At 55.3% G+C, this 27,655-nt stretch overlaps 1 protein-coding gene across 3 annotated transcripts in view; it reads left to right on the forward strand.

The window, feature by feature from the left end:
• The window catches only part of LASP1 (LIM and SH3 protein 1), a 37,198-nt gene that overhangs the window by 266 nt on the left and 9,277 nt on the right, over positions 1 to 27,655 (forward strand). The window contains exons 1-4 of one of the 3 annotated variants that reach the window (XM_067715306.1): positions 423 to 595; positions 7,040 to 7,134; positions 16,159 to 16,243; positions 23,398 to 23,505. In XM_067715306.1, coding sequence (XP_067571407.1) covers positions 7,079 to 7,134; positions 16,159 to 16,243; positions 23,398 to 23,505 — 249 coding nt within the window. In that variant the 5' untranslated portion in view covers positions 423 to 595; positions 7,040 to 7,078. Of the gene's footprint in view, positions 1 to 422; positions 596 to 3,769; positions 3,921 to 7,039; positions 7,135 to 16,158; positions 16,244 to 23,397; positions 23,506 to 27,655 lie in introns of those variants that run through there. The other 2 variants (XM_067715307.1, XM_067715305.1) reach the window with 2 other exon arrangements.

The following is a 27,655-nucleotide window of genomic DNA, read 5'->3' on the forward strand; positions in this document are numbered from 1 at the left end:
CTTTGCAGTCCCCGAACAGTGCTCCAGATCGGGGGAGGAGAGCGGGGCTGGGTCTATGCCGCCTCATCCCCGCGATCCTGGGAAGAGGGAGGGAGGGAGGGCGGTGTCGTGGGGTGTGGGGACAGACCCCAGTCTGGAAACCAGGAGATCGGGGCAAGGCAAGGAGTCCACGCGTGGCGGGCAGCCACTACTGGAGAAGAGTGGGCTCTGTGCCCAGGGGTTGGGAGGACGCGAGTGGAGTAGGGAAGCCAGGCCCCGGAGTGGGGGTGGGGAGTGAGGGAAGGTTAGGGGTGCAGTCCCGCCCCCTAGGGCCGGGAGAGTGAGAGGAGACGGCCGCTCCCTCTCCCCGCCTCGCCTAGCGCCAAGTAGGCGGAAGCGCTGGGCGCTGGGGGAGGGGGCGGCGGGGGGGCGGGGCAGAGGTTGGGGGCCCCAGCGAAACCGTCCGCTCCGGCGGCGAATGGCCGGGCTTCCTGGCCTGGAGACTGGAGGGCGGGGGCTATCAGCCGGCGAGTGTTGCATCTGGTGAACTGGCCTTCGGATAAGGCCCCAAGCCCCACTGCGACACCCCTTTTTTGCACGACCTGCAGTTCTCTTGGTGGGTGAGCGGTTAATGGACTAGCAGACGTTCTCCGTACCTTCCCAGCCCCCACCTCAAATTGGAAGCCAACTCCCAGTGCTGGTCCGCCCAGCCGGACCGGGGAGGGGTCGCGTGCTGGAGTAGGGTGGGTGGGGGTCGCTTCACAGAAATCTCCTGAAATTGTGCTCAGAGGCTGAGTCCAGCTTGTAGAACAAAGAGCTAACTTTTCAAAGCAGGTTTCCCCAGTGGAGGGTGGGGTTGGCTGAGTTCAGGGGAAGCCAAGAAAAGGGGGAGGTGTTAGGGGGATGGGAAGGTGGCCTTCTGGAAATTCACTGTCCCCTGGGGGCCCTTACGCGTCTTCCTCCTCCCCCCGCCCCAATCATGCTGGACTCGTTCATCTGGTTGCCATTATACTTTTGGAGGGGGGCGGAGAGTAGAACTGGGTATTTCCGGCAGTTTGGGGTAGGATCCTGGCCTCTTTTAGTCTCCCGAAGACCCTAAGGCCAAATCCACCTCCTCTCTGCATCCCCTCCCCAGTCTGGAGGAGGAGCCTGTGTGATTTTGTCCCCCTCCTCATCGTGCCTGTCATCCACCTCCTAAAGCTGGCCCCAAGTCCAAAGATTCCCTCCTTCCTGTCTGGACCGGCAGGGGCTGGGGGGCATGGGATGGAAGAGGGGTGCAGAGCCCACCTGGAGCCAGGTTTTGTTTGGGAGAGGGTAGTTCGTTGGATACTTTTGTCTTTCCCCTCCACCTTGGGGTTGGTGCTTCCTCAGTGACCTTTGGTCTCTGAGTCAGGGTGAGGGGGTGGGGTTCTAAGGTTCTGACATACATTTGAAATTGCTCTTGGAGGAAAGGGGCATATGGGGCTGCTGCTGTTTCACAGTCCTGGGCCTGGCTGGGCAGGTGGAGAGGAAGGCCGTGTTTTGGGTACAAGGGATGTGGGTACTGACCTTCCTCCCAATGACCATGCCGGAAGGCAGGATTTGAGCTTGCAGGCAGGACCTGAGAGCTCTCTGTCCTTGCACACTGGGGTTTTTGCCCTTCCCCGGTGATAGGGATTTTGGTCTCTGCATCTTGAGTTCCCTGTGTGCTCCTTCTTCTGCACGGTTATGAACTGGGAAGAGGCTATGACCACTTTCCACCCACATAAGGCAGAAGCAATATATGATGGAGGGATTGCTAGCCTGGGAGTTGGGAGACTTGGTCCTGGTTCCAGGTCTGCTCCTGCCAGCCCTACGAATGGCTCTAGGCCTCAGTGTTCACCATCTATCAAATGGGTATGGTAATGTCTTTTCCTTGAAGGTGGGGAAGTGCACTAAAGTGCCCGGAAGGGGATGTGGTATAGGCTGTACCCTGCCTACCTTGCTAGGGTACTCTCTCCAGCCCCACACCTTTGGAGTCAGAGCGGAGTGGTGCAGGGATCCTTCAAGGTGCCCTCCCCAGCTGTTCTCTTGCCCTCGCAGAAAGAGGACATTCAGGTGGAGGTTGCCCTGGGAAGTGAGAGTTTGTGATTCCTCTCTCTTTTTGGAACTCTCCTTACAGGAGGTGGCCCTGGGGACACCTCACCCCTGCACTGAGCAGGAGGCCTGGAATATCCAGGTATCAGACCTATTCCTCCCAACCCCCTTCAGGTAGTAAGGGCAGGCACTTGGAATGGGGACCTGGTGCCTGGAGGACTGAGACCTGAGGGGGAACCTTCGGTCCCATAGATACAGTTGCTAACCAACTTCGCAAGGCTTCCCCTTTACAACAGGAGAGAGTCAAATTAGACTTGCCTGTTTCACTGCAATTTCCCTACGACACGACATGACCCAGAGCACAAGCTACGTCCTTGGTGTTAGCCTTTTCTCCTCCCTGAAAGACTTAGCTGGGTTAAAAGCTATGTCACCTCTGATGGCCACCCTGCCCTCAACCTGCCATACCTAGTGTGCTCTGTGTGCTGAATAAATATGTATTGCTGGTGTTTGAGGTCGAGATTTGCTTCCCCAGAGGACTTATGGGATCAGAGTTGGGGGAGAAACAGGGTGACATCACTCATTCATTCAACAAATATTTATTGAGCATTTACTTTGTGCCAGGCACTCTCAGGGGCTGCTGCAGGGCCTTTGGGGAGGGAGAGGGGCTGTGTCTCACAACGTCCTCTACATTTTGAGGGAGGTGGAGTTTTGTCCTAGACCCTGTGAGGAAACAGTCATATCTGGGGACCTGCATTGTCAAGAGTCTTGCCATGTCCGTCTGCCCTGGCTTGCTTTCGCCGGGCTCCTGAACACAGGTGGAGGCATTTGGGAAGGATTGAGGATTGGTGAGCTGCTAGTTCCCCGGACTCCCCCATTGGGAGAGTTCTCTGCCTCTGGCTGTCTGAACCACCCTCCTCTCAGCCCCCACAGGTGGCAGCAAGGTAGAGGGAAGCTGGGCTGGACACAAAAAAGGAGAAAAGGCCTTGCAGCCCTGGTGCCTCATTTCCTAGCTGAGAGCACCCCACGATCATCCCGTGACCATCCATTCATAATAGCTACGACTCATTGGAATGTGCCAGGCTCAGTCTTCGCAGGAGCCTTACCAAGCAGATGTGATCGCTCCTGTAAATTAAGAACCCCATAATCAGAGGCTCAGACAGGTCATGCAGCTCACTCCCCTTTCCGCCAGAGCTGGAATTCAAATCTAAAGTTCTTTGTGCTCAGCTCTTCTGCCTGTTGTGTTTGCAAAAAGTACTTTTATTTACACTATCCCATTAATAGTGGTCCCTCCCCTTCCTGACCCTGGCCTGAGGAATGCTCTGGGCCTGGGCTCTTGAACCAGGAATCTGGGGTGGTGCAGCCACGGTCTATGCCTTTAAGCCAGCCTCCCAGGTGGCCAACTGAGCTAGGCTGGTGACCTGGCCAGGGTGGGGCTAGGGTTGCCCCTGGAGGAGTGAGAAACTGTAACCCTGGGTGACAGGAAGGGAGGGAGAGGTCTCATACTCCAACCCTGAGTCATAGGCAGCCCGGGTGCAGAGGGCAAGGTACCAGGCTGCAGGCACAGCAACCCGAAGTTCACGCATCCCCCTCACCCAGAGCTGTGAGCAACCGCTTCCGCACGTCCATGGTGATTCCAGAGAGACTGGGCTGGCCCAAGCCTCACCCAAGTGCAGGGGATCTTGCTTCTGTCCCATCAGCCTTTGTTTGCCTTTCTGTGGAGTTGGTGGCAGCTTTGGAGCTGCAGGCAAGGGAGAGTTGAGGGCGATGCTGGAGCCTAGGAGATGGGCTGAGAGGCTTCTCACAGGCACCAGAGGTCTGGTTTTTGGTGAATAGGGAAACAGTGGACTTCTGGGGCAGCAGGGAGGATTCAAGTTGCATGCCTAGAGGTAACTTTGCTCCCTGAGTCCCGGGATGCTTCTCTGAAATCTTCTTACCTGTGGCCTCTAAGAAAGAGGGGACTCTTGAACTTCCCTGGTGGTCCAGTGATTAAGCCTCTGTGCTTCCAAAGCAGGGGGCGGGGGTTCGATCCCTGGTCAGGGAACTAAGATTCCCACATGCCGCATGGTGCGGCCAAAAAATACAAAAAAGATTTTTTAAAAAAATTGAAAAGAAAGAGAGGACTCTTGCTCTGAGACAGGGCTCGTGGGGCAGGGGAAAGAGGCAGACAGAGGCTCATTGTGGGGTTGTATTGACTTATTTCCCTAGACCCAACTGAGACAGGGATGGGGTTTTTTCATTTGGGGTCCCCTCAGAGTTCCCAGCCCAGGCTTGGCCCAAAGGGGCTGTTGAATGACTTGTCATTTTCTGCCCCTGCTCCCCTCGCTTTCCTACCCCAAAAGGACACAGTGGCAGGAGCTGCTGGATTTTCTTGAACCTTGGAGCCCTTCTCCAGAGAGGGGAGGGAAAGTGATGAGAAGCAGCTAGTGTGCCAGGCTTGGAGGCTGTGTCATCTCCCAGCACCTCTTTGGGACCAGGAGTTTTAGTTCCTCTTTACAGATGCAGAGACCGAGTTCCGTAGTTACCCTGAAGGTACTCAGTCCACTCTTGTTTTCATTTTTCTGTTCCTGGACCCCCTGTAAGAGAACAGATGACCACTGCCTCAGCCTCTAACATGTGTAGCTGAGAGCAAGGCGGGTGGGGGTGAGGTGGGGAGGAGCTACCGATGGAAATGGGCACCGTTCCCTTGTACGGGGGCTCCCGTTCCTCCCAGTGGCAGCTGGCGTGTGTGTGTGTGTGTGTGTGTGTGTGTGTGTGTGTGTGTGTGTGTGTGTGTGTGTGTGTGTGTGTGTGTGTGTGTGTGTGTGTGTCTTGTGGAACCCCCGGATTGGCTGTTGGCCCTGTACCCCAGCCTGGCCAGTATACTCTGCCCCCTTCCCAAGGGGCTTGGCTCCGGAGGGGGGGACCTGGCTGTCGGCTAGGGTGGAAGTGTCTGTGTCTCTCTCCATCTCTCCCCCAAGTCAATCAGGGGGCAGCTTCGGAGGTCCCCAGGCCTAGGACAGTGCGGATTCCTGCCTACGTGTGTGTGAAAGTGGGTCATGGTCTGGATTCCAGAGAATGTTTTTCCTGGCAGGCCCCTGCGGGGGTAGGGGCCCAGGCAGGGACATGTGCAGCTAAGCAGGCAGAGGCCAGCAGACTGGGTGGTGACAGGGCTGGGGCACTCTGCCAGTGCCTCCCAGGAATTGGGGAGGGAGAGGGGCTTTCACTTCGCGGGCTGGTGGGGGCAGGGACTACCCCATTCTAGCTTTCCGGTGGGTCGTCTGTGCTGGGGTTTTGCACCGGGAGGAGTGTGGGCTGGACTCAGGGATAGGCCCCGGTTGGGGTGGAAGTCCAGCTTACACCAGCCATCCCTTGCTTCCAGATTTCCTGCTGACCTTCTTCCCAAAGAGCAGTTCTCCTGTCACTTCGTTTACTGTTCCACCACTGGAGAGTCCTTTGGGCCTCCTTGATGGGGAAAGTACCCTGTTAGAAGGTGATTATCCCCCAAATTACCCCGTCGTCTCTGGTTGAAGTGGGCCAGGGTGAGGGAGGTCGTATGCCAACGTCTCAGCTTCCTTTTTTCTGTCCCCTTCTCCGAAGTGTCCTAGAAGCACCCCTTGGTTGGGAAACACATTTTGAAAAGCACCTCCTTGGGGGAATTTCCTGACAGGTGGCCAAGAACTGGGCGTGTGCTGGGCACCTTGAAAGTCTCCCTGTGCCCTTCCCTGGCTTCTGGCCTCTTTCTTTGAGGGGTCAGGAGTGTCTCCCTTGGCTGCTGGGAAGTGGGGCAGGGACGGGCCAGCTGGGTCACCCCAGCAGCCCGGATTCTGGGGTCCTGGAAGCTGGACTCCTGGTGGGTGCTGATCCGGGGGCCTCGTCCCGGGCTGCCAGGGGCAGATTTCTCTCATTTGCTTGGGTTCGCGTGAGCATCAGTGTTTCTCAGGGTGGGCTCACCTCTGTTGCATCAGTTCCCCTGCCCTTATGGTCTTTGACTCTCTTCCCCTCCCTCAGCCACCCTGGATGGATCCCTGTTCTGTTCTGGGTCCCTGGGCTTCGCTGGAGTCTTCCCTGTCACGCATTCTCACTCACACGCACTGTAGCTGTGGTTGGGCACGGCAGAGCCCCACCTGTACCCCAAGACACACCCACCTCCCGCCAAGCTGCCACACCCCGCCCAGCACCTGACACCCGAGTAAGTAGGGATGCCACGTGCTACGCTGAGGGCTCTGTAGGTGATTTCTCATTTAAACCTCAACAATCCCAAGAGAGATGGGTATTATGATTTCCATTCTACAGACGCAGAAATGGCTCAGAGTAGGTCCTGACCAAGGTCTCACAGCTAGTCAGGGTGGGGCTTTGATGTCCACTATTGCGGGGGCGGGGGGTGTCCACCTCCAAGCAGAGGAGGGCGGTGCCTCAGAGGAAGACCAGCTGAGGGATGGGGGAAGGGTGTGGGTGTGGTGGCTACAGCCTGGGGCACCCACACCCAGTCTGGGCAGGGGTCGCTCAGGAAGCGGGGAGGCATTGGGGCTGGCGCATTGCCCAGGTCCAGGTGTGTCTGGAGGCCCAGGTGTGTCTGGAGGCCCTGGTGTGGGAGCTAGGAGGGACTGGGTGCATGGGGGCTGGGCCCTCCTCCTCTGTCAAGGCTGAGGAGCTGCCCCTCACGTTCAGCACCGGCTTCTTAGCAACCCTGGCGCAGCTTTGCATAAGCAATGAGGCTTCTCCTGCTTGGTCAGAGGGAGTGGTCTGGGGGAAGTGGCGCAGACCTTCTGGGGGCTGCTCGCCACTATTATAACTGGCTTCTTCCCCACTCAACCTTGCGTGTGCCCTTGTCCCCCTCCGGATAGCTCCAATGGGACAGGGGAGGGTGGTGTCATCAGCGGCCAGAGCCTGTGACCTGAGATGGCCCCAGCTCACCTGGGGTGTGGGTGTGTTCCAGTCCGCGGATGGAGTGCTCCTTCCTGGGGCCTGAGCCCCTTTCCTGAATCCTGGTGTCTGACGGGTGTCCTCTCTCTGCCTCTGTCCCCAGTTCTGGCATAAAGCATGCTTCCACTGCGAGACCTGCAAGATGACACTCAACATGAAGAACTACAAGGGCTATGAGAAGAAGCCCTACTGCAACGCGTGAGTCCTGCCTTGGGCGGGGCCTGGGCGGGGCCTGGGCGGGCATTGGGCTCCCTCCTAGCGCTTCCTTGACATGGCCCAGCATTTCCACACTCTGCTCCATATGTTTTAACCATGTTGAGTCCTCCTCACCACAGCTGGATGAAGTTAGGGCTGTTAATATGCCCATTTTACAGCGAAGGAGACTGAAGCTTCAGGAAGGGAAGGGGCTTTCCCAAGATGAATGACTAGTGACAGGCCAGTTCAAACCCCGTAGAGCAAGCTTGCTCCTTCCACCGCACTCTGCTGTGAGAGAGGGATCCAGCATGGTCTTTCAAGAAAAAGTCCTGTTTCTGCCCAGTTGTGTTCTCCACTTCGCCTTCCACATTTCTTTCCCCATGACAGCACCTGACTGTTTCCTCTCCCCTGCCCCCTACCAGCCGGTCTGGGCACTAGGCCTGGGGGTTCCTGGCCACGGCCCTTCCCAGTAGTCATTTCTTGAGAAGTGGGGGCAGCATGAAGGGAGCGGCCTGGCCCCAGGCAGATCTATTCCCTGCCTGGTGGGAGGTGGAGACCTTCATGTCTTTTCCAGTGGAGTTTGCTCTGGTCTACTGCGCGGAGGTGGGTAGAGGTGGGTTCCCCCATTCCAGGGGGACACCCCCATCCCATCCCGTGCAGTTTCAGGTTGATTGCGTTAAGCTCAGGGCTCACGTAGGACCTCACAGCCACGCTATACTAGGCGGGGCTTCAGAAGGTCAAGTCACTGCAAGTAGGCGGCAAGATCAGTGTTCAGAAAGATTCAAGATCTGACTTGAGTCCTTTTTCTTTTTCTTTTTAAATTCTCAGTCAGGAGGTTTTCTGCAGCTGAAGTTCACCTGGGAGGGGAACGTTGGGACCTGTCTAAAGGGAGTTGGGGCTTTAAACCCCTGTGAAAGGCTGTCTTCCCCCTTACTGCCCTCCCCTCCCCTGCACATACCACAGCCTCATCTCCTTGGGGCTGGCGCTTACTGCCTGCCCTGCCGCCTGCTAGATGCCAACCTGTGCCAGGTGCTGGGAAAACAGATTTTCTGATAAAATCTCAAGCCCAAGAAGCACCATGAATCATCACCTCCCTTCTGGGAGGGATTGGGACACTGGGAAGACTGCCTGGGGTAGAGGGAGGGTCACAGCTCTGTCCTGGCTTCTCCTTCAGCTGCCCCTTCTCCTCTATTAGCTTCCACTGGTCTCCTTCCCCCTACCGACCCCTCCCACCCCCCCCCCCCAAGGGAAATGGGACATTCTTCAAATTCTTAAAGGCTCACACAAGCCCTGATTCTCTGCAACTTCCTCCCTCTGTTGGGGAGTAGGGTGGGGTTCAGCAAAGCCAGAGGCTGGGGCAGTTAACCCCTTGATTGCCGGCCCACTTCAGGCTAGATTCTGGGCACCTAGGCTCCTCTGGGGGCAGCTTCTGCGCCTCGGGCCCTCCAGGCAGAAGTCTGGCTGAGCCCGGAGCCCAATGGATGGCAGGGACTAAGGCTTCTTCACGTCTCTTCCTAAGACCCCGGTAGCCTAGAATGCAGCAAGCACTGGGAGTTGGAAGAAAGAAATCGGAGGCTTGTCCTTGTTTTCTCTGCCTGTTCTCAGTCTAGTGCCAAAGTCCCAGCTTACTTTTCTCACCCTCTTCTAGGGAGGCTGCAGCAAGTAGGGGTGGGTAGCTCCTGCAGGGGTTGGGGGGGCTCCAGGGAAGGCAGAAGATGAAACACCCCTCCCGGGATGCTGCTTCCAACCTGCCGAGGGTGAGATGCCCCCGTCTCTCTCCTGGCCTCCAGCCAGAGAAGCAGGTTGACCCCTCTCCGTTCCCTGAGCCTTTACAGTCCTTCTTCTTCCGCGCCTAACTGACCTTTGGCCCAGCTGGGATGTTCCCTGGGAAGGACCCTGGTTGAGGGGCCAAACACTTGGGGGATTTGTGGCCCAGCTGTGTTTCACTCGCGCTGTGGTAGCACCTGGCCTGAGGCAGCCACACTCCCTCAGCTGGAGTCTGCTGAGCTGCAGGTCCTCGCTAGCGAGCCAGACGTGGGGATTCCGGGATAACCCAGAGGCAGGCCCAGCTTGCTCGGGGCGCCCTCCGGACCTGTCCGGGCCTCAGTTTTCCCGTGGTTAAGAATTCCTACCCAGGGATGCTGGAGCCTAGACCAAAAAGTTTTGTGCACCTGCGATGTGCCAGGCACGGGAGTTGAGTGTTCACTCTCATCCCTTCCTGTTTTCTTCCTGCCTTTGGCTCCATCCCCCAGTGACATTCCAGTTCCTGAATCCTGGAGTTTCCAGGATAAGGCCAGCCTGGCCTTCCTTTGTGAAGCTCAGGCCTGGCTTTTCAGCACGTCCCGCTCAGGACCCAGAGGGACAGGTGATCGCTCCCGGCCCCCGGCCCCCGGCCCTTGGCCAGGGAGTTGAGCCCACCCAGGGAGGGAGTGTGCAGGTTTGGTGTGCAGGGGGGCCTCTACGTTCTGCCGATCTCTGGTTAGTCCCTGAACCAGAGTCTTGCAGGAAGGGTGGGCAAGAGAAAGAAGAAAGCTGTCTGTCTCTCTCCAGTGGCTTCCCAAGATTGAGATTTAAGTTCTGGAAAGTGACTGAAAGCAGCAAAAAAGGCCTCTTCTATTTCTCTCTTTGCACCAGACTTATCTGGGGTGAGGCCGGGGAGAGAGCATAGGCCAGAGCCCACAGCCGGCCTTCTGGGTGGTAGTGGACCCCCAAGGACGTACATTTATACACGTGCCTGTGCATATCCAGACACACGCTGCCGCCAGCTGTGGGGCCAGGGAGAAACACCAGGGTGTCGGACTTGTATAGGCTGTGTTTGTGTTCACACTTCCCAGGCCATAGGCACTCAGCCTTGCTATGACAAGGTAGAGGGGAGCATGCCTGCTTTTGCATAATAGCCAGTGGAGGAAAAGCCCACTGTTAATCGAATTCTCCCTTGAAGCTTCTGGGTAGGTGGGGTGAGCCTATTCCAGTTGTTATAGGAATATTTATGCCCTCGATGATCTGTTTTGTAAACTATTCTTTCTGAAAGTGGGGCAGATGGGTCCACGAACAAACCTGGTCCTTTGTCTCCACACAAACAGTTGAGGAGCCTGGAGGACAGGGGGGTGGGGGTGGGGGTCAGGGGGACACGTGCCTGTTCCTTTCTCCTCGGGGGCCATGAGTCTGTAGAGGCTGCAGACCGGAGGCAGAGTTGCAGGCCAGGGGAACCAGCTTTTGGGGTGTCAAGTAGTGGGTGGACATGGGCTGGGGAAGAAAGCGGGGGATGCTCAATTGTACCTTTCCCCTCCTCACTGACTGCAGTGGTAGGGGTCTGTCCTTCCGTTGCCTTGAGCTGCGGGCTGAGGGGCTGAGGAGGGTGGAGGTGTCCCTGGTTCTGGGGAACAAGGCACTGTGGTCCTACTCCTTCCCCAGGCCTCAGAGAGTGGAGTGGGGCCTGTGCTGGTGGGGCTTGAAGTATCTCTGGGTTCTAGCAAACTGTCTTGAATCCCAGCTGCTCTTAGGGGATGGGGCAGCAGTGGGCAAATCCAGGAATAGGGACTGGGGCTTTCCCACCTCCACAGAGTTCTCTGCCTCTGACTGGGAAAAATGGGATCAGATGTCTTGGGGAGCTGGGGGTGGCACCAGGAGAGGGCGTGGGATGGGTGTGTGTGCTGTGTTTGGGAGCGGGGAGTCAGTGTGGCCTCTGGGCAGCCCCTACCTCTCTCTCACCCCCAGATCCTTATACTCAGATGTCAGGGCCTCAAGGAACCTCAGGGATCACTTTGCTTCCTAACAGCCCATTTTATAGATGAGGAAACTGAGGCGCAGTGTTTCCATGCCTTTCCTGACTTGGCAGAATCATTTCTGTTTGTGTATTGCCCTTTTTCATTTTGTCTACGACCACTGAGGGCTGGTAAGTTCTTCTTCATGTCTAGCCTTGATCTTTTTGGCTGCTCATTTTTTTCCCTCTGGTCAAACAATGCCTCCTTGTTGCTTCCTATCCCCACCGTTTCAGCCCCTTTGGCCTGGGGAACTGGTGAGAAACTGGGTGAGAAGGGAGCCCTCCCTGCCCGCCTGCCCGTGGGCAGTGTTCCCAGCAGGGGAATCAGCAGCTCCTTCCAGAGGCAGGATGTAGGGGCTGTGGGTTTTTTTCCTCCCCCTTTTGGTGAAACCAAAGGCTCCTTGTTGCTTTTGTTGATGTATTTTTGTTCCTCCTTGAACAAAAAGCTGTGGTTTTTGAAGGGATCCAAGGCTGGAAGAGACGAGGTTGCCTGTAGAAAGGGGGAGCTGGGCTTCCAGGATATCTGGTCTGTTCTTGTTCTGCCTCTGGAACACAGCTGATGGCGGGACTGGGAGTGGGGCTTCCTACAAGTGATCTCTGTCCCCAGTAAGCCCATAGCAGGAGCCCTGCAGCTTCTCAGCATCCTCCCTGTCCTCATTGCCCCTCCAAGCAGGAAGGTGGCTCAGAGGTCCTCTGGGGCAAGCCCCCCTTCTCCTGCATTCCTGCAGGTCATGTCTGGACTCCTGAGACACCTGCATTAGAAATGTCTTAAGGAGTAGGTGGCTTCTGACTGGGGGTGGCTGAGAGACCCCAGAGGGTTCTCTCATAATAGCCAAGCTTGGAAACTGGTTGGGTTTAGAAGAGGAAGTTCTCTACCGACCCAAGCAAGCGTATCTTTCCGCAGAGCTGGGAGTGGGCAGGCGTTCACCTGGTGGGGGAGGGATGTCAGCCTGCGCTTAGCTGGCTGGGCAGGTGTGGTATAGGGGAGAGTGCATTGGGCCAGATCTCTGTCCTTGACACTGAGCCTCAGTTTCTTTATCTGTAAAATGGGCACAGTGATAACGCCTGCCTTTTTTAGCCCAAAGCCTTGTGGCAGGTTTCAGGAGAGAATGTGCACAGGATACGGTGTATCCAGAAGTCACTTTATGTGACTCTCAGTTTTCCTAGAGGCCTGGGCTGCTGCCAGCAGCTGCCTGATTGTCCTGTCCCCCGGACTTCCTGTCCTAGTGGGCTCTCTCCATGCCTCTCTCTTTCCCAGAGCAGCTGATACTGCCATCGAGGGTGGGGAGGGGCATCGGCAGAGGGCCCACCGCTTGGAATGATTAACAAGGGGCCGGGTGCAGGCTGGCCCACAGAAGGGACAAAGAAGAGCTGTGCTCTGGACGCGGCTCCAGCCCAGGGTTGGGACACTCAGTTCTCCCCACCCTGGTCCCTCGTTCCCTCACCATGGCCCAGTCTGTTGGTGGGGCTGGAGTTCCAGTGGGGTCACTAGCTGGGGGCGGGGGGACCCCTCTTCTGCCTTTGCGCCTGCACTGGGATACGCATATATCCATTCATCTCAACTGGGATCTGAGGGTAATGGGTTGTGGGGGCACTTCAACCTGAGGGATAGAGAGGGAGGGAAAAGGTAGAATTCCCAGCAGTTGTTTCTGGAAGGAGGTCAAATCAATTGTAGCCCTCTTGGAAGGCAGTCATGTGGATGGGGGAGGGGCACAGCACTGGCGTTCTGGCATATCCTCCCTTCTAAAAACAAACCCGTGGCACCTGTCTTCCTCAACTAAATTGTCTACAAGGATCCTGCAGACACAGCCTCCTAGTTTTGCCTTCGTGGGTTCCTCTCAGTTGAGGACCCTGGCTGTCTGTGTCTCTTCCCCCACCCCCATAGACTCTCTCTGCCTGCTCTCACAGCTCTCCTGCCTTGAGCCGAGGATGAGGTTGCCATGGGAACCCGAAGCGCAGTGAGCAGGGGATGGGAAAGGCAGAGTTGTCTCGCCAGGGCTGGGGGCTGTGGGTAGGGGACAAGGTTGACTCAGCAGGAGGAATATAGCCCGTGCTCATGGCTGCCTGCCTTTTTTGGCCTGGGGTTGGGGGTTAGGAGGCAAGGGTAAGAGACTGGAGGCTTCAGAGCCCCTCTTTAATCTGTCTTAATCTGATGCAGGCTTAAAATCCCCCTCCTCCTCCCACCAGATTAAGCTGAGTCGACGACATCTAGGCTGGTCCCCCCCTTCCCTTCTGATGGAATTAGTGTTCTGGCTGTGGGGGGCTGAGATCTGGGGGTCATGATGGCTCCAAAGAGAGGATGAAAGACCCGCCAGCCCCATCCAGAGGCACCCACTGCATGTTGGGGGGGGGTCTCCTGAGACCCTTCTGGTGGCGTGTAGGAGGTATGTGAACGTGGACCTGCTGGCGTCAGTGTCTCGGAGAAGTGCATTGCTGCAGAGGGCTCGTCTAGATATTCATCGTGTGTGAGGAATAACGCAGAGTGCACAGGAGCCTCGGAATTGCAGAGTGGGGTTGCGTCTGGCTGACCTTGGGCCACGGGACCTGGCATTCCGTTTTAACCCTGTACATTCAGGCAAATGGGAAACCACGGGTTTGCAGACTGGCTCCTGTGCATATGTGTTTTCCGAGCCTGCCAGACACCCTTCCCCACCAAGTGCTAACCAGAGCCACCATCTCAGAACTGACCCTTCAGGCTCTGGGTCAGAGCTGCCCTGAAGGTCTTCTCCATCCCCCTGCTTCAGGACCTAACCTCCCTCCTGTGCTCATGAGCCCCTACTTACAGACGCTCTCCTCACCACACTGCCCACGCCTTGACACCTTCATAATGGCTCTGATTCGGTGGGAGGGTCATCTCCAAAGCCCTCCCTCCTAGGACCTCAGGGCCCGCCATTTCTGCTAGAGATCTTACTTAGATCCCTCCTGCTGTTCTCTTTCTAGTCTCCAGGAACAGACTCCCAGTTGATCCTCCCTTTTCGTGGAACTGCTCAGGGATTTTGAATGGCGCACCTCAGCTATAGGTGGCCCTGGCTTTGCGGAGCTGGGCCAAGCCTGGGACTGGACCCACAGCCTTAGCCCCACGTTCATCTATGGGACATTTCTGTTGACGGCCGCAGGCACCTGTATTTGCTTTTTTTTTTTTTTCTTTGCGGTATGCGGGCCTCTCACCGCCATGGCCTCTCCCGCCGCGGAGCACAGGCTCCAGACGCGCAGGCCCAGCGGCCACAGCTCACGGGCCCAGCCACTCCACGGCACGTGGGATCTTCCCGGACCGGGGCACAAATCCGCGTCCCCTGCATCGGCAGGCGGACTCCCAACCACTGCGCCACCAGGGAAGCCCTGTATTTGCTTTTTAGTCTCTTGCCTTGCTCTTCCCTCTGCTCGGGGAGCCCTGGGCCTGGACTGATCTGGGAGGCAGGACTCAGGTGGGGCAGTGCAGGCTACGAGTTGGGACACAGCTAGAATCACCTTTTGTGCTTCTAGGTCCAAGATAATGAAGTTAGCTCAGAGGGAAAAACGATTTGCCAATCACCCTGTGAGACAGTGGCAGGGCCAGCACCCAGCACTGTGCTCCTTCTAGCCACCCCCCACCCTCCCCCCCCACCATTTAGTTGAGTTCTCCAGCCCCCGAGTCCTGCCCTTGACACGGGGAAGTCTGTGTGTGATTACCAATAGCTCTCGCTCAGGATGGGCCGGGCAGCTGGAGAACATGCCAGGCTTGGTGAAACACAGAGGTGGAGGGCTGCTGGTGTCCAGTTCCGGGGCACATCCGCCAACCTGGCTGGCTGGAAGATGGCGATCCAGCTCTTACCTGGGGACAGGCTGTGCGTCTGGCATCGGCTAGTCGTCATGGTTGTGGTGGGGTGTGGCCAGCCAGAGCTCAGAATGGCTGGCTTCTGCTCAGAGAAGCCCCCTGCCAGTCCCTGAAGTCACTGGGGCCTGTGTAGCCCCCCAGCCCTTTCACACACCAGCATCTACACACAGACCACAGTGACTCAGGGCTGCCTCTCCTCTAGCTGGTTTGCTGGGGGCCTTTGTGATGACCCAGGGGAACGGAGGAGACCCGAGTTCTAGTCCTGGCTCTGCTTCAACACCTGGTAGGACATTCGTTTATTCAACAAATATTTATTGAACACCAGGTATTATTTGGGGAGCTTGGAATAAACCAATGAAGGAAAGACCAAGAATCCCCTCACCTCATAGAGACCGAGTGGAGAGAGAAGACAGTAAACCGATGTGATAAATAATTATGAAGTCAGCTAAGTGCCTGGCACCAGCACACGACTTCCTCCTCTGGGAGAAAGGAGAGGGGTGGACCGGATGGTCCTGGAGGTCCCCGCAGGCTTGGCTCTGAGGGCTGAACTGGTTCCTGCTACCTCCAAGCCAGCCCTCTTTCTGGGGGACAGGACCGTGGTCTGTCCTGTGTCTGGAGATTAGAGGGTTTGGTTCAGGGTGTTGGGTCCTGGGAGACCGTTTGGGTACAAATCTGGATGCGTCCAGTTACTGGCCGTGTGCCTTAGCCACATTGTTTAACCTTACCAAGCCGCTGCTCTCCAGTCTGTCAAAGAGGGATAATGGGGCGGTTTTAAGAAGTTGATGAACTAAGGCATGTACACCCTTAGCACAGGGAAACATCAGCTCTTGTTACAGTGTTCTTATCTGTCACCCGTGGTGACCTCTTCTCGGCCTCAAGCTGATCTCTCATCTACCCTCCGATTATGTTGGACCTTGTTAGCTGTTTGAAACACCACTCTGGATGTGTGTGTTTTTTCTGTCTCACTGCCTTTTCCTGGAAGCCCCCCTGGATATGTGTATCCCTTTCCCCTTTACTTCTGTCTCTGTATCCCTCCTGCCCTTCCTCTGCTACATTGGTCTCCACTTCTGGTCTCAGCTGAAAACTTTGTCCTAACCCCATGAGCATCTTCCTCCCAGCCTGGCTAGGCCCTCCTGGGTGCCTGGCCCCCTTGACCTTCCTGTGCAATAGACATGGATTACTTGGGTGATCTGAAACCCTTAGAGAGTGTCCCCATGTCCTCCCTTTGGAGTTCTTGGTGGCCAGCCAGCCACTCAGGCCTGATGTGTCTTCCCAGTTCAGCCCAGGCTGAGTCTGAGAAACGCTTGCCTCCCCTTGGCCATGGGCAATGGGCATTGTGGTTCTGATGCTGGGACAGGGGCAGGGGCTGCCCAAGGATAAGAGAATGGAAGCCCAGAGGTTCCCGCCCCTTCCCCCAGAATGACCCCCCTTCTTTTTTTCTGTCCTGCAGACACTACCCCAAGCAGTCCTTCACCATGGTGGCCGACACCCCGGAAAACCTCCGCCTCAAGCAACAGAGTGAGCTCCAGAGTCAGGTGAGGGGGCGGGGCCACCCCTGGATTTGGCAAGGGCTCCTTCCTTCTGTGGTTACTCCGCAAGGCCAAGGCGCTGAAATCCTAGCAGTTACCAATCTCCCTGCCCCCACCCCGCCCCCAGTTACTTCACATTTCCTGACTTGATCAGAGAAGTGGGCGAGAGCGTACCCCGCTTCCTACCTAAAGTGGGTGGGAGGGGTGTGGGCGTCGGATTTTTTCTGCTTCAGGAATTTTGTGGGGGACCCCGAGAGCCCACCTCCTCCAGGACGCTGGTCCCCTCCCCCTCCTCTCCACTCACACCCACCCTCAGAGGGCAGGCTGCGAAGGGGGCCTGTCCTGCCTGTGTCTCCTTGGGCCTGATTTTCCTGAGCGCCTGCTGGGTGGGGAGCCGCCCTGCGTGTCACCGCAGCAGGGGAGGAGACGGGCTTCCTGCGCCAGGGAGAACCCGGTCTTCAGGGGACACTGAGGAATAAGCAAAAGGTCCAGAACCTTTAGGCCAGAAAGACTAACCCTGCCTGGGGGTCTGGGAGGGCTTCTGGGACAAACCTGGCCTGGACTGTGGGGTGGAGCGGGGCAGAGCGGGGCTTCATCAGAGACCCCTTGGGGAACGTAACCAAGTGGGCAGGGTGCCCAGGGCCAGGAAAGTGTCTTGCAGGATCCACCAGGGCCCCCGAGGGGGATCTCTCCTGATCCCTCCGGAGTGGGGCTCTTGCTGCCAGATCTCGATGTGACGTCTGTGGTCACATGAAGGAGAATCAGCCCTGGGCCATCTACACGCATTCTCTCGTTGAATCTTCCGAGCAATCCTGCGAGGAAGGTGCTGCTTTCCCATTGTACAGATGAGGAAACTGAGGCTCAGAGACAGTAAGGGACTAGCTAAGATCATATATGTAGCCATAGAGGTAATAAATGTATTAATAGTTAATGTATGGAGTGCTCAGTGCTCTGGGCGTATTAATGTTCAATCCTCACAAGAGCCCTGTGCAGTTGGCAGGATCGGTCTCACTTTATGGAAGAGGTTCAGGCCGCCCGTGTGTCCCACAGTGATGGGGAGCAAGTAGGGGAAGCTGATGTCAGCAGCAGCTCACATCTGCCAGCCCAGACCCTGCCCCCGCTATGGTGTGAAAGCCACAGTCACTGGGGGAGCCGGTGTGGATACCAGAGTCTTGCCAACTGAGGAGGGCTGAGTAGCCCAGCTGGCAGGAAGTAGGCTTGAGACAGCGCTGGGGCCTGGGCCCGATCTGCACAGGGAAGACCCTAGCCAGGCCCTGACCACCGCCCTGGACTCCCCATCCTGTCTGGAGCCTACTGGGGCCAGAGGTGGAAGGGGCTACATGGGGCCGGCAGACCAGAGCACCATGGGGTGACCTGTAGTCACCCCACAGCTTGAGAGGAGTGTGGGAGTGTGTGTACACACTCAGGCAGAAGCAAGGGACACACACACACACACACACACACACACACCCACACCCCTATTCTCAGAAGGAGAAATTCAAACCCTGTTAATTCCCTCAGCCTTTGTTGGTCCCACAAAAGCTGGGCTGCAGCTCTTTTTGCCCCTGGAACTTGATCCCTGCGGGGCGGGGTCTGTGGGAGGAAGCAACCCCTGCTTCCTTCAACCCCAGGGTCTGAAGGCTCTTCTGACCTGTACCCGTCCCCCCGCTGTCCCCCAGGGGCCTGGCCCCACTGCTCGCCTCCTGGGTCCTGGGCTCCTGGCTCTGGGGCCGACTGGGGATATCATGAGAAAGGCAGTCACTCTTCATAGGTTCTCACTGCGTCCTTCATAGGACCTCATTTAATCCTCACAACCACCTGATGACGAGGAACTCTTGTCCCTGTGGTGCAGATGGGGACACAGGTGAGAGAGGCCATGCCCCTTGCCAGAGCCCCGTGATGGAGGCAGAAGTCAAGCCCCCCCTGCAGCCTGCTGTGGCGCCTGTGCGCTAACGCCCAGGATGCTCCAGTCACCCGTGGGGACAGGGGGCCTTTTAGAATGCAGAGTCCTAGGCCCCGCCCAAGGCGTTTCTGTTTGGCAGTTCTGGGCGGGTCCAGGAATCTGCATTTTGGTGGCCCTGGTGATTCTGATGAGGGCTTTTGGTCCCACAGACATGCTCTGAGAGGCTGAGCCAGGCTGTGGGGTAGGGAGGGAGCTAAGGAGCTGCTGGGAGGGGTGTGAGTTAGGGCTTTGCATTGAGGCCGCTGCTGCAATCTGCAGTTGGGCTCCTGGGGGCCGGGGCTGGGATAGACGGAGGGTGGAGACCCCGGTCCTGCCCTCTTTGCAAGCCTGGTTCTGTCTCCTGCCTCCCCCCAGCTGTGTGGTCTGAGTCTGGCCGCCTTGCCTCTCAGAGTTGTTTTTTTTTTTTCCTGCCCGGTAAAATAGGGACAGCAAACCCAGTTACCTAGAGGTTGGGGGCTGGGCCCGATGCTCTGAGGCTTGAAGGGCTGAGCAGACCTGGCTGGGGGTGGTGATGGGTTCTGGTTCCCTTGGCCACTGTGGAGGCAGGGGTGGCTGGCGTGGCCTGTGGCTGACGGGAAGGGAAGTGGGAGCCTCTTCTACCTCGTCTGCCCCACCTCACCCGGGTGTCAGCTGGTCTCTTTCCAGGCCCCTTGCTGGGCCTGCATTGGTGTGTCTCTTCTCAGTCTCTGGGAAGTTGTCCATGCTATTTCAACTTTGTTTTCCTGTCTCTAGATTGGTTCCCAAAGTGGTGCTTTGGGTGTCTGGGACACCTGGAGCCTCCCCTGTGGGGGCAGCGGCCACAGAGCTGACCAGAAATGACCTTCTGGGTGGTCCTGCCCAGGCCTGGCTGAGGCAGGGCACTGGTGGCTGGGCCTGGTAGCTCTCCCACTGCCAGCCCTACGCTGAGAGGCAGCAGCCTTGGGGTGGGGCTGAGCTGGGGCGGTGTGGGCCCCTGAGCCCAGGCAGAAGTGCAAGAAAAAGGTCTCTTTCATTTTTCCCTCCTCATCCATGGTGCTGCGCGTGGGCTATGCCACAGGGCACATGCCTCAGGGCACAGGAGAGTGTAGCAGAGCCTCATGCTCTGCCCTGCTCTTGGCAGGGTTCGCACTCTCTTATCTTGAATCTTGTGACCAGCAAAGCAGGCAGCATACCTGTGTCACTCTTACTGGAGCTGGCTGAGGGTCAAATGCTGGATCTGCCATCACTAGCTGTGTGCCCTTGGGCAAGTTATTTAACCTCTCTGAGCCCTAGTGCCTTCATCTGTAAAGTGTGGATTACCTCTCTCCAAAGGTTATTGTGAGGATGTTAGTATATATTAGGCATTTAAAAGAGTTCCTGGCATACAGTCGGCACTCAATAAATGTTCGCTGTTACTATTCTCCTGGAAAGGAGAGGAGATGGAACTTGGGTATGATAAAGCTGAGGAATTCTAGACCTTCTGATGATTGCTTCCAGAACTGACATTCCAGAACTGGGAACATTTGGGGTTTTTTTCCATTTATGTTATGAACTCATCACAATCCCTCTTTTTTTAATGTTGTGTATTTTCTTTCTTTATTTATTATCTTTTCTGGCTGCGTTGGGTCTTTGTTGCTGCGCGCGGGCTTTCTCTAGTTGTGGCAGGCAGGGGCTACTCTTCGTTGCAGTGCGCGGGCTTCTCACTGCGGTGGCTTCTCTTGTTGAGGAGCATGGGCCCTAGTGCGCGCGGGCTTCAGTAGTTGTGGCTTGCGGGCTCAGTAGTTGTGGCGCACGGGCTTAGTTGCCCCGCGGCATGTGGGATCTTCCCAGACCAGGGACTGAACCTGTGTCCCCTGAGCTGGCAGGTGGATTCTCAACCACTGCACCACGAGGGAAGTTCCTGTGTGTGTCTAATTTTAAAACGATTTCTTTTTTGTTAGAAGGGGATGGGTTACACAGTATGTGGGTCCAGCTCACAGTAGGCACATAATTGGAAATTGTTGGTATGTTTTTTGCAATAAAAGTTTTTAAAGTTGTGATCTTTTCTCTTATGTTGGGTCAGCAGGGCAGTTTTGTTTTTTTTTTTAAACATCTTTATTGGAGTATAATTGCTTTACAATGGTGTGTTAGTTTCTGCTTTATTTTTCAAATTATGCTGCCTGTTTGGAGCATTTCACATCTGCATTCAATTCATTCATCATTTACCCAACAAACACATGTTTATACCTACTGTTTGCTACAATAGTGATGAACAGGATAGATCCTGAGAGAATAATTAATAAATTTACATATTAAAAAGTAGAGTTTCTTGGGGCTGTGGTTGTTCAGGCCTGAGGGGCCTCAGGCATCATTCCCAGCCCTGCCTTGGGAGTTTCCAGGATGGGAGGCCCAGGCAGCATCCAGGCTTCAGTTATCTAGCTGCAGTGCTGAGTTGTATCCTGAATCTACCAACAAAGCAGGTTGAGTGACCTTGGGCAGGTAACTTCCCTCCTAGAGCCTCCTGTCCTGTCCTGGTGAGCCATCCCAGATGAGGGCAAACACTCCTGCTTCGGTGCTGAGCGAGGCGCTAGGCAGGGGCCTCCCCACGCTCTTGGTTCCCCCCCTTTTACCTCTGCCACACACTCCACCTCCAAACAGCCTCCTGGAGAATCTTCCCCCCCTTGATTCTCCATAGTCAGGGCCTGCAGGTGCTTAATAGATATGGTCACACACTCCAGAGCTGGGAGGGCTTTTAGAGATCAGCTGGGACCCAGACAGGGGGACTGACTAGCCCAGAAACATACAGCAAAGTAGTGGTGAGCCCAGTCCTCCATCCTTTTTTGCCCCCACTCCGCCCAGCCCTGCCCTCTCTGGGCCGTCTGTGCCAGGAGTGAAATGAATTACCCTCCCCAGCAGGGAGGGAGAGGCAGTTCCTGAGCCTGGGAACCAGCTGATGTCATTGTAGTGTTGCCATGACAATTATTCCCCTGGATTAGGGGCCTGACAGCTCCCGAGGCCAGGAAGTAGAGGAGGAGTGGGGGAACTGGCATTTGTTCAGCACTCTAAGGTTGACAAAGCACTTTCACACCTGCCCTTATCAGTACGCATTGAGCCCTGCTGTGTGCTCCACAGTGTGTTTGCTGCTTTAGAGCCACTGTCTGTAATCCGCACCGTTCATTGGACTGGGTCCATCGTGATCCGCATTTTACAGATGTGGAAACTGAGGCCCGAGAGGTTCAGTCAGTTGCCCAAGATCACTCAGCAGGTGGGAGACAGCCTATGTTCATACCAGCTCCCCCTGGCTCTTTGCCTATGCTTGGTGATAGGAAGCCCCCTCCCTATTTTAACTGGTTCCTATGACAGTCCTCTTATAGGGGAGGAAACCGAGGCCAGAGGCCGTGGATCTGGGCTTCTGCATCTGGAGCTACCCATTTTTTTTTTTTGGAATTTTTGAATTTTATTTTATTTATTTTTCTATACAGCAAGTTCTTACTAGTTATCCATTTTATACATATTAGTGTATGGAGCTATACATTTCTGACTCTAAGTTTCTTACCTTTCCTGATGCCCCCTTCCCAGAGGGTTCTCTCCACCCCGCTACCCCCAACACTAAGAGTTGCTGTGCTGGCCCAGGCCTTCCTGGAGGAGCTGATGCTGGGCAATTCTGGGCCCTTGGGGGGTGGGTTGGTACCTGTACCCACTGTGTTAACTTCCAGTCTGATGGGAACTAGCACATCCAGGCCTTTGTTTTTAGTCTGGATCAGAACAAAAGAGGTTCTGAAACCTTTTAGGCACAAGAACCCCATGGATGGGTAAGCTGGGGCTCGGGAGACAAACAGGGACCCCAGCCCCTGGGGGATGTGCAGAGGATCTGACAGGTATGTATTGTCAGTCGGGTCACACGGGTGCAGCTTGGCCCTGTGGCCAGATGACTCCACGCCTGGGAGCTGCCTGGAGATTCCCAAGGTCCTGGGCCTCATGTCCTGGGCTGACCTGCCTCTAGGGCAGTACAGCTCCCATGGAGGGAATCCAGGCAGCTGGTGGGGTTTGGAACAGCTGGCGCCGAGGTGGATGGTGAAGACTCAGAAAGCCAAGGAGCAGTTCTCTGCCCCAGGGACATTTCCAGCCTCCGTTCTGTTCCTCAAAACCCCAGGGAAGGACAGGATAGTTTTCATATTTCAATTCTTTTAGTGCTTGGGAAGTCCTTTCTGACGTCTGACTCAAGTCCCTCTGGTACTCAGGTTTCCATGGAATTCTCAGAAAAGAGGGGGGCAGTGGAGGTGTGGTAGGGGACTTCCCCGGCGCTTGGAAACCCGTTCTGAAGTGCTCTCTGTCCCCCGCCAGTTTCATACCCTCCTGTGGCGTTGACCTCAGAAGCCAGCCTGGCAGCCGCCGGGACCTGTCAAAGGCTCATTGATTGAGTTTTCCGAGCTGCTGTCTTACCTCCCCCCTTTCTGGGCACCAACTTTGTCCCTTGGTACAGCCCTCACTCAGCTGGTCACTTAGAAACTCCCTCGGGGGCCTCCCTGGTGGCGCAGTGGTTGAGAGTCCGCCTGCCGACGCAGGGGACACGGGTTCGTGCCCTGGTCCGGGAAGATCCCACATGCCGCGGAGCGGCTGGGCCCGTGAGCCATGGCCGCTGAGCCTGCGCGTCCGGAGCCGGTGCTCCGCAACGGGAGAGGCCACAACAGTGAGAGGCCCGCGTACCGCAAAAAAAAAAAAAAAAAAGAAATCCCCTCGGGCTTTCGGAGGGTAGAGCCACATCCTGGCTAGGGTGAGGGCTGGGCCCGTCATTGGAGCTCTGGAAAGAACCTTCTTCCTCTAGCTTTCAGGCAAGATGGGCCAGTGGTGAAGGAGCAGGAGTCAGGCAGATGAGGGTTCATCCTGGTGGCTCTGGACATGAGCTCCTAAGCTGCATGACCTTGGGCATGGGACTTTGCCTCTCTGCGGCTCAGTTTCCTTGTCTGTAAAATGGAGCTAATGATGGTATACAGCAAGACTTAGATGAGATAGTTCATGAAGAGCGCTTGGCACTCAGGATAGACTGAATACATATTAATGGTTTATTATCACGAGTCTAATACTTTTTGGCCAAGGCTTGTGCTTTGAGTTGGGGCGTGGAGGTGGATGTCACTGCAGGGGGGTTTCTGGTCAGGGTCTCTCTGCTGGCTGGTTGCTGCCTTAGAGATGGCTGCAGGCTGGGGCCCTCTCTGCTCCCCGTGCCTCGACTCCAATCCCTCTCCACCCTTTGGTCCTCCAGGTGCGTTACAAGGAGGAGTTTGAGAAGAACAAGGGCAAAGGCTTCAGTGTGGTGGCAGACACACCCGAACTCCAGAGGATCAAGAAGACCCAGGACCAGATCAGTAACGTAAGCTTCCCTGCTCCCTGGGGTACCATACTGATGCCCTGCGCTCTCTTCTCGTCCCCTCCCCGCCCGTCTGGCAGACATGCATGAGGCCAGTTCTCCGCTGCTTCTGCTCTCTTAGGCGGGCCTGGCTGGCGGCTGCTTGAGCAGAGGGAAGGGAAGGGTTTGGAGTTCCCAGATGCCTTTCCTCTGTGCACCCCCAGATTCCCCCTTTGATACCCTCTGCCCACATAGTATTTCCGCCTTAAAAGGACTGGACTTTTGGGGGGTGTACAGGGAGGGCCTTTATGCTAAATCACCCCCGTACCCCTTACTCTCTCTGAAAATCCCCCCCCCCGGCTGTGGTGAGTGCCAGGGTCCAGACTGGCTGTTTCGTCTGAGCACAAAGGTCAAAACTGGGTGGCAGAGGTGGGGGAGGAGCCGGCCTCCCCCTCGTCTGCCTCTGGGTGCTGATACTGCAGTCATTTCCGCCCCTCCTCTGCCTCCTCCCCCACCTCGGCTTGCTCTTCCTTCCTGTGTAAAAACCCCAGCCGGTTTTGCCTGCTGGCCCCGGCCTGGCACTCCTGGGCCCAGGGCGGTGACCAGCGTCTGGCCATGGCAGGGCTGGGTGTGGAGCGTGGGCAGTGGATCGATGCGCCCCATGGCGCCTGTGGCCAGGGAACAGGCCTCGGTTCCCTGCTTGGTGGAGCCATGGGCCAGCAGCCTGAGTGGCTCTGGGCTGCGGGAAGGCTGCCTAAGGGCCTTTGGGCAATGTGAGGTCATGGGAGCACCACTGTGAGCCCCAAGCACAGGACGTGGGCCGCAGACCCATGTCGAACAGGGCCCTACAAAGGACCGGGCGAGCGGTTGTCTTCATGTCTGGAACAGGAAGAGGTTGACAAGTTGCCCATGTCACTGGGCTGAGGGACTGGAGATAGAGGCTGCAGGGGGCCTGGGTGTTAGCTGGTCCACCCGGCATCCAGCCCTCAGCCCTCCACCCGGCCTCCTTGGTCGGGCACTCCTTCTAGAAGTTGGCTGGACCGTGCTTAGCGTGGACTCCGGCAGTGGTTCAGGTGGATGTCAGAAGCCAGGGCCCAAGCCGTCAGAACCTGCCATGCCCCAGACCATGGCTTTTAAGCTTTGACAGCAACCTGCAGTATGAAATACATGTCACATCGTGACCCACCCAACAGGCCTGCTGATTTATTTAAGGGAAACAGAATCAAAGCTTCCCGGAAAGAGGGCTTTACCGCTTAAAGGGCATTCGGATATCTTCTGTTCTATTTTAGTTTGTGAAAGACGCTGGTTGCCGACTTAACTAAATGGGTTTCGCAACTAGGTTGTTGACCAGCAGCTTGAAATTCATGGCTTGAGGAAATGGAGTGCTTCCCTTGGGCTAGGATGCCTCTGAGGGCTGTAATCCCTACCTGCTCCCCTGCTCCTCTGCCTCCCACCCCCGCCAGAAAAAAAAGCCTGTCTCAGTTGCTTCTTCATAAGCCAGGGCCAGACCTCACACCCTAGAGCTTCCCTGCCAATCGGTGGCCGGACCTCCAAAGGGTAAAGCCGGAGGCAAGAAGGTGTGGGTCTCAGCTCTCCACATGGAAAACGGGAGGGAGGGGAAGCCACGGGAAGGGACGGAAGACCCAGCGGGCTCCCAAAGCTGGAATCTTGAGTCTTCAGCCTCTGTGGCTTTTCACTGTGAAGACGGTCTTATCTTGGATACCTGTTCCCCCCCACCCCACCCCCGCCTACAACCCAACCCCCAGCACATTCACTCATTGCTTCCAGCCTGGGGCTTTTAGAAGAAGGGAGACAAGCCCAGTCATCCCTGCCTCCCTTTCGGAGAGCCTTCCAGAATACTTCACACGCAGCCTATTGCACCTGCACGCACCCCTCCCCCCTGCCCTCCCCCCAAACTGGTTATTGGAGGTGTTAATGTCTGAGGAGCCCTGGTAACAGAGCTCACCCTGGCCAAGACACTCACACCTGAGGAGATAACATCTTATCATTAACCACAGGGCTGCAATTAGCTGATTGTCCTCTGCTCTGAGGTGGGGGAGGTGACTCGAGCCTGACCTGGTTCTGCTTTTGCAGCCTTAGCTGGAACCTGTGACTTGTGACCACAAAGCTGGAAGACTCTTGGTTTTAGCAAGTACAGTTAGTCTGTCAACTGTGGGCCTCCAAACAGCTGGACGAGAATCACTTGCAAAGGTTGATTGAAAATGCAGGCTCACAGGCCTCCTCCCCAGGCCACCTGGGAGCAGAACCCAGGAACCAACATTTTCTCTCTCTTTTTTTAGGAACCAGCATTTTATTTTTAAAATTATTTTTGTTGTTCCTTTTTATTTTTATTGAGCTATAATTGGCATACTGCACTGTATACCTTTAAGCTTTCCAACATGATGATTTGCCTTACTTACATCATGAAATGATTGTCGCAGTAAGTTTAGGGGACGGCCATCATCTCATACAGATACAAAATTAAAGAGATAGAAAATAAAATTTCTTTTTCAGGAACCAGCATTTTTAACACATCCCCTGGGTTACCTGAAGTTTGAGAATCGTCACCAAGAGCCTGAAAAAGTTTCACCAGAGGTGCCAGGCCTGGCCACATCCCAGAACCCCCCAGGGAACTTTAAACCATGTTGTTAACTTGTCCCTCCTCCAGAAGAGTTTTGGGAAAGATGGTGTTTTGAGCCACACCTTTTGTTTTGTATCCAAAATAGTGTTCCTGTATGTAGCCTGTCACTCACTTCCCAGGTTAACGTCAGATGACTCCTCATTTGCGAGGAAAATGTCAAGCACTTAGCATGTGATAAATATTGTCAGTTGCTATTAATTTAAAGGCAGACTCCTCTGCTTTCTATACTGTGGCTAAAGAAGGGACATGGACTAAAGTTTGGCTGAAAAGTTAGGCCATTGTCTAGTACTGAGCATGTCTGGAAAACTGAGGGGGCAAGGTGCTAGTTAGACATCTGTGGTGAGTATTTGTGTCTTTTTTTTTTAAATTGAAGTCTAGTTGATTTACAATGTTGTGTTAATTACTGCTGAACAGCAAAGTGATTCAGTTATACATATATATATATATATATCTACGTTCTTTTTTTTATATTCTTTTCCACTGTGATTTATCATAGGGTATTGAATATAGTTCTTTATGCTATACAGTAGGACCTTGTTTAGTAATTGTGTCTTCATTAAAGGCACCTGAAGGGGTGAGAGGCCAGGACCGCAGGCTGTGAGCTGAAATTTATCCTGGCCTTTGGTCACCAGCTGTGATGGCTGTAATGGACGGGAGTCTTTAATTGCTGAGGTCCCTATATGGGAGCCACAGCCTTCAAGCAGAAAAGCTTTTATTTATCTGCACATCTACTTATATACTGACTTTCTGTGTACAATTTTGGGTCTTTTAACTTTTCCTTTTTCTGTGAAGTGTAACACATAAACACCTGTGTGTGTACTCACCATGCAAGTCAAGAAGCAGAGCGTGACAGCACCCCTGTCAAAATAGAGTTTTCAAAGTGTTAAAAAAAACAGCAACAAAAAACATAACTCTTATGCAGTGAATACCTATCATATAATTACCTTAATTATGAGGAACCAGCTGGAGCATCTGACAGGCAGAGATGATGCCTAGTCTGTGAAAGAAAGCACTGGATATAATTAGATACAGAACTAGTTAGTGTTCTGCCATTAGCTGCAGAACTAGTTAATGTCCTCCAGGACTATAAAACCATAAGCTTTGGGCTTCCCTGGTGGCGCAGTGGTTAAGAATCTGCCTGCCAATGCAAGGGACACGGGTTCGAGCCCTGGTCCGGGAAGATCCCACATACTGCGGGGCAACTAAGCCCGCAAGCCACAACTACTGAGCCCACGTGCCACGACTACTGAAGCCTGGGCGCCTAGAGCCCGTGCTCCGCAGCAAGAGAAGCCACAATGAGAAGCCTGCGCACCGCAACGAAGAGTTAGCCCACCGCTTCTCAACTAGAGAAAGCCCGTGAGCAGCAACGAAGACCCAACACAGCCAAAACAGACTAATTAATTAATTACTTTATATAAAAACCCAAAACCATAAGCTTTGGAGATAGCCTTGCTACAGGCAGAAATCCTTTGCGTTTCTTTCAGTCAGAAATAATTAGTAGCTTATATTCCTTAAATAAGCTTCATTCCTTAT

This window comes from Pseudorca crassidens, chromosome 19, assembly GCF_039906515.1.
Source record: "Pseudorca crassidens isolate mPseCra1 chromosome 19, mPseCra1.hap1, whole genome shotgun sequence".
Lineage (NCBI taxonomy): Eukaryota > Metazoa > Chordata > Mammalia > Artiodactyla > Delphinidae > Pseudorca > Pseudorca crassidens.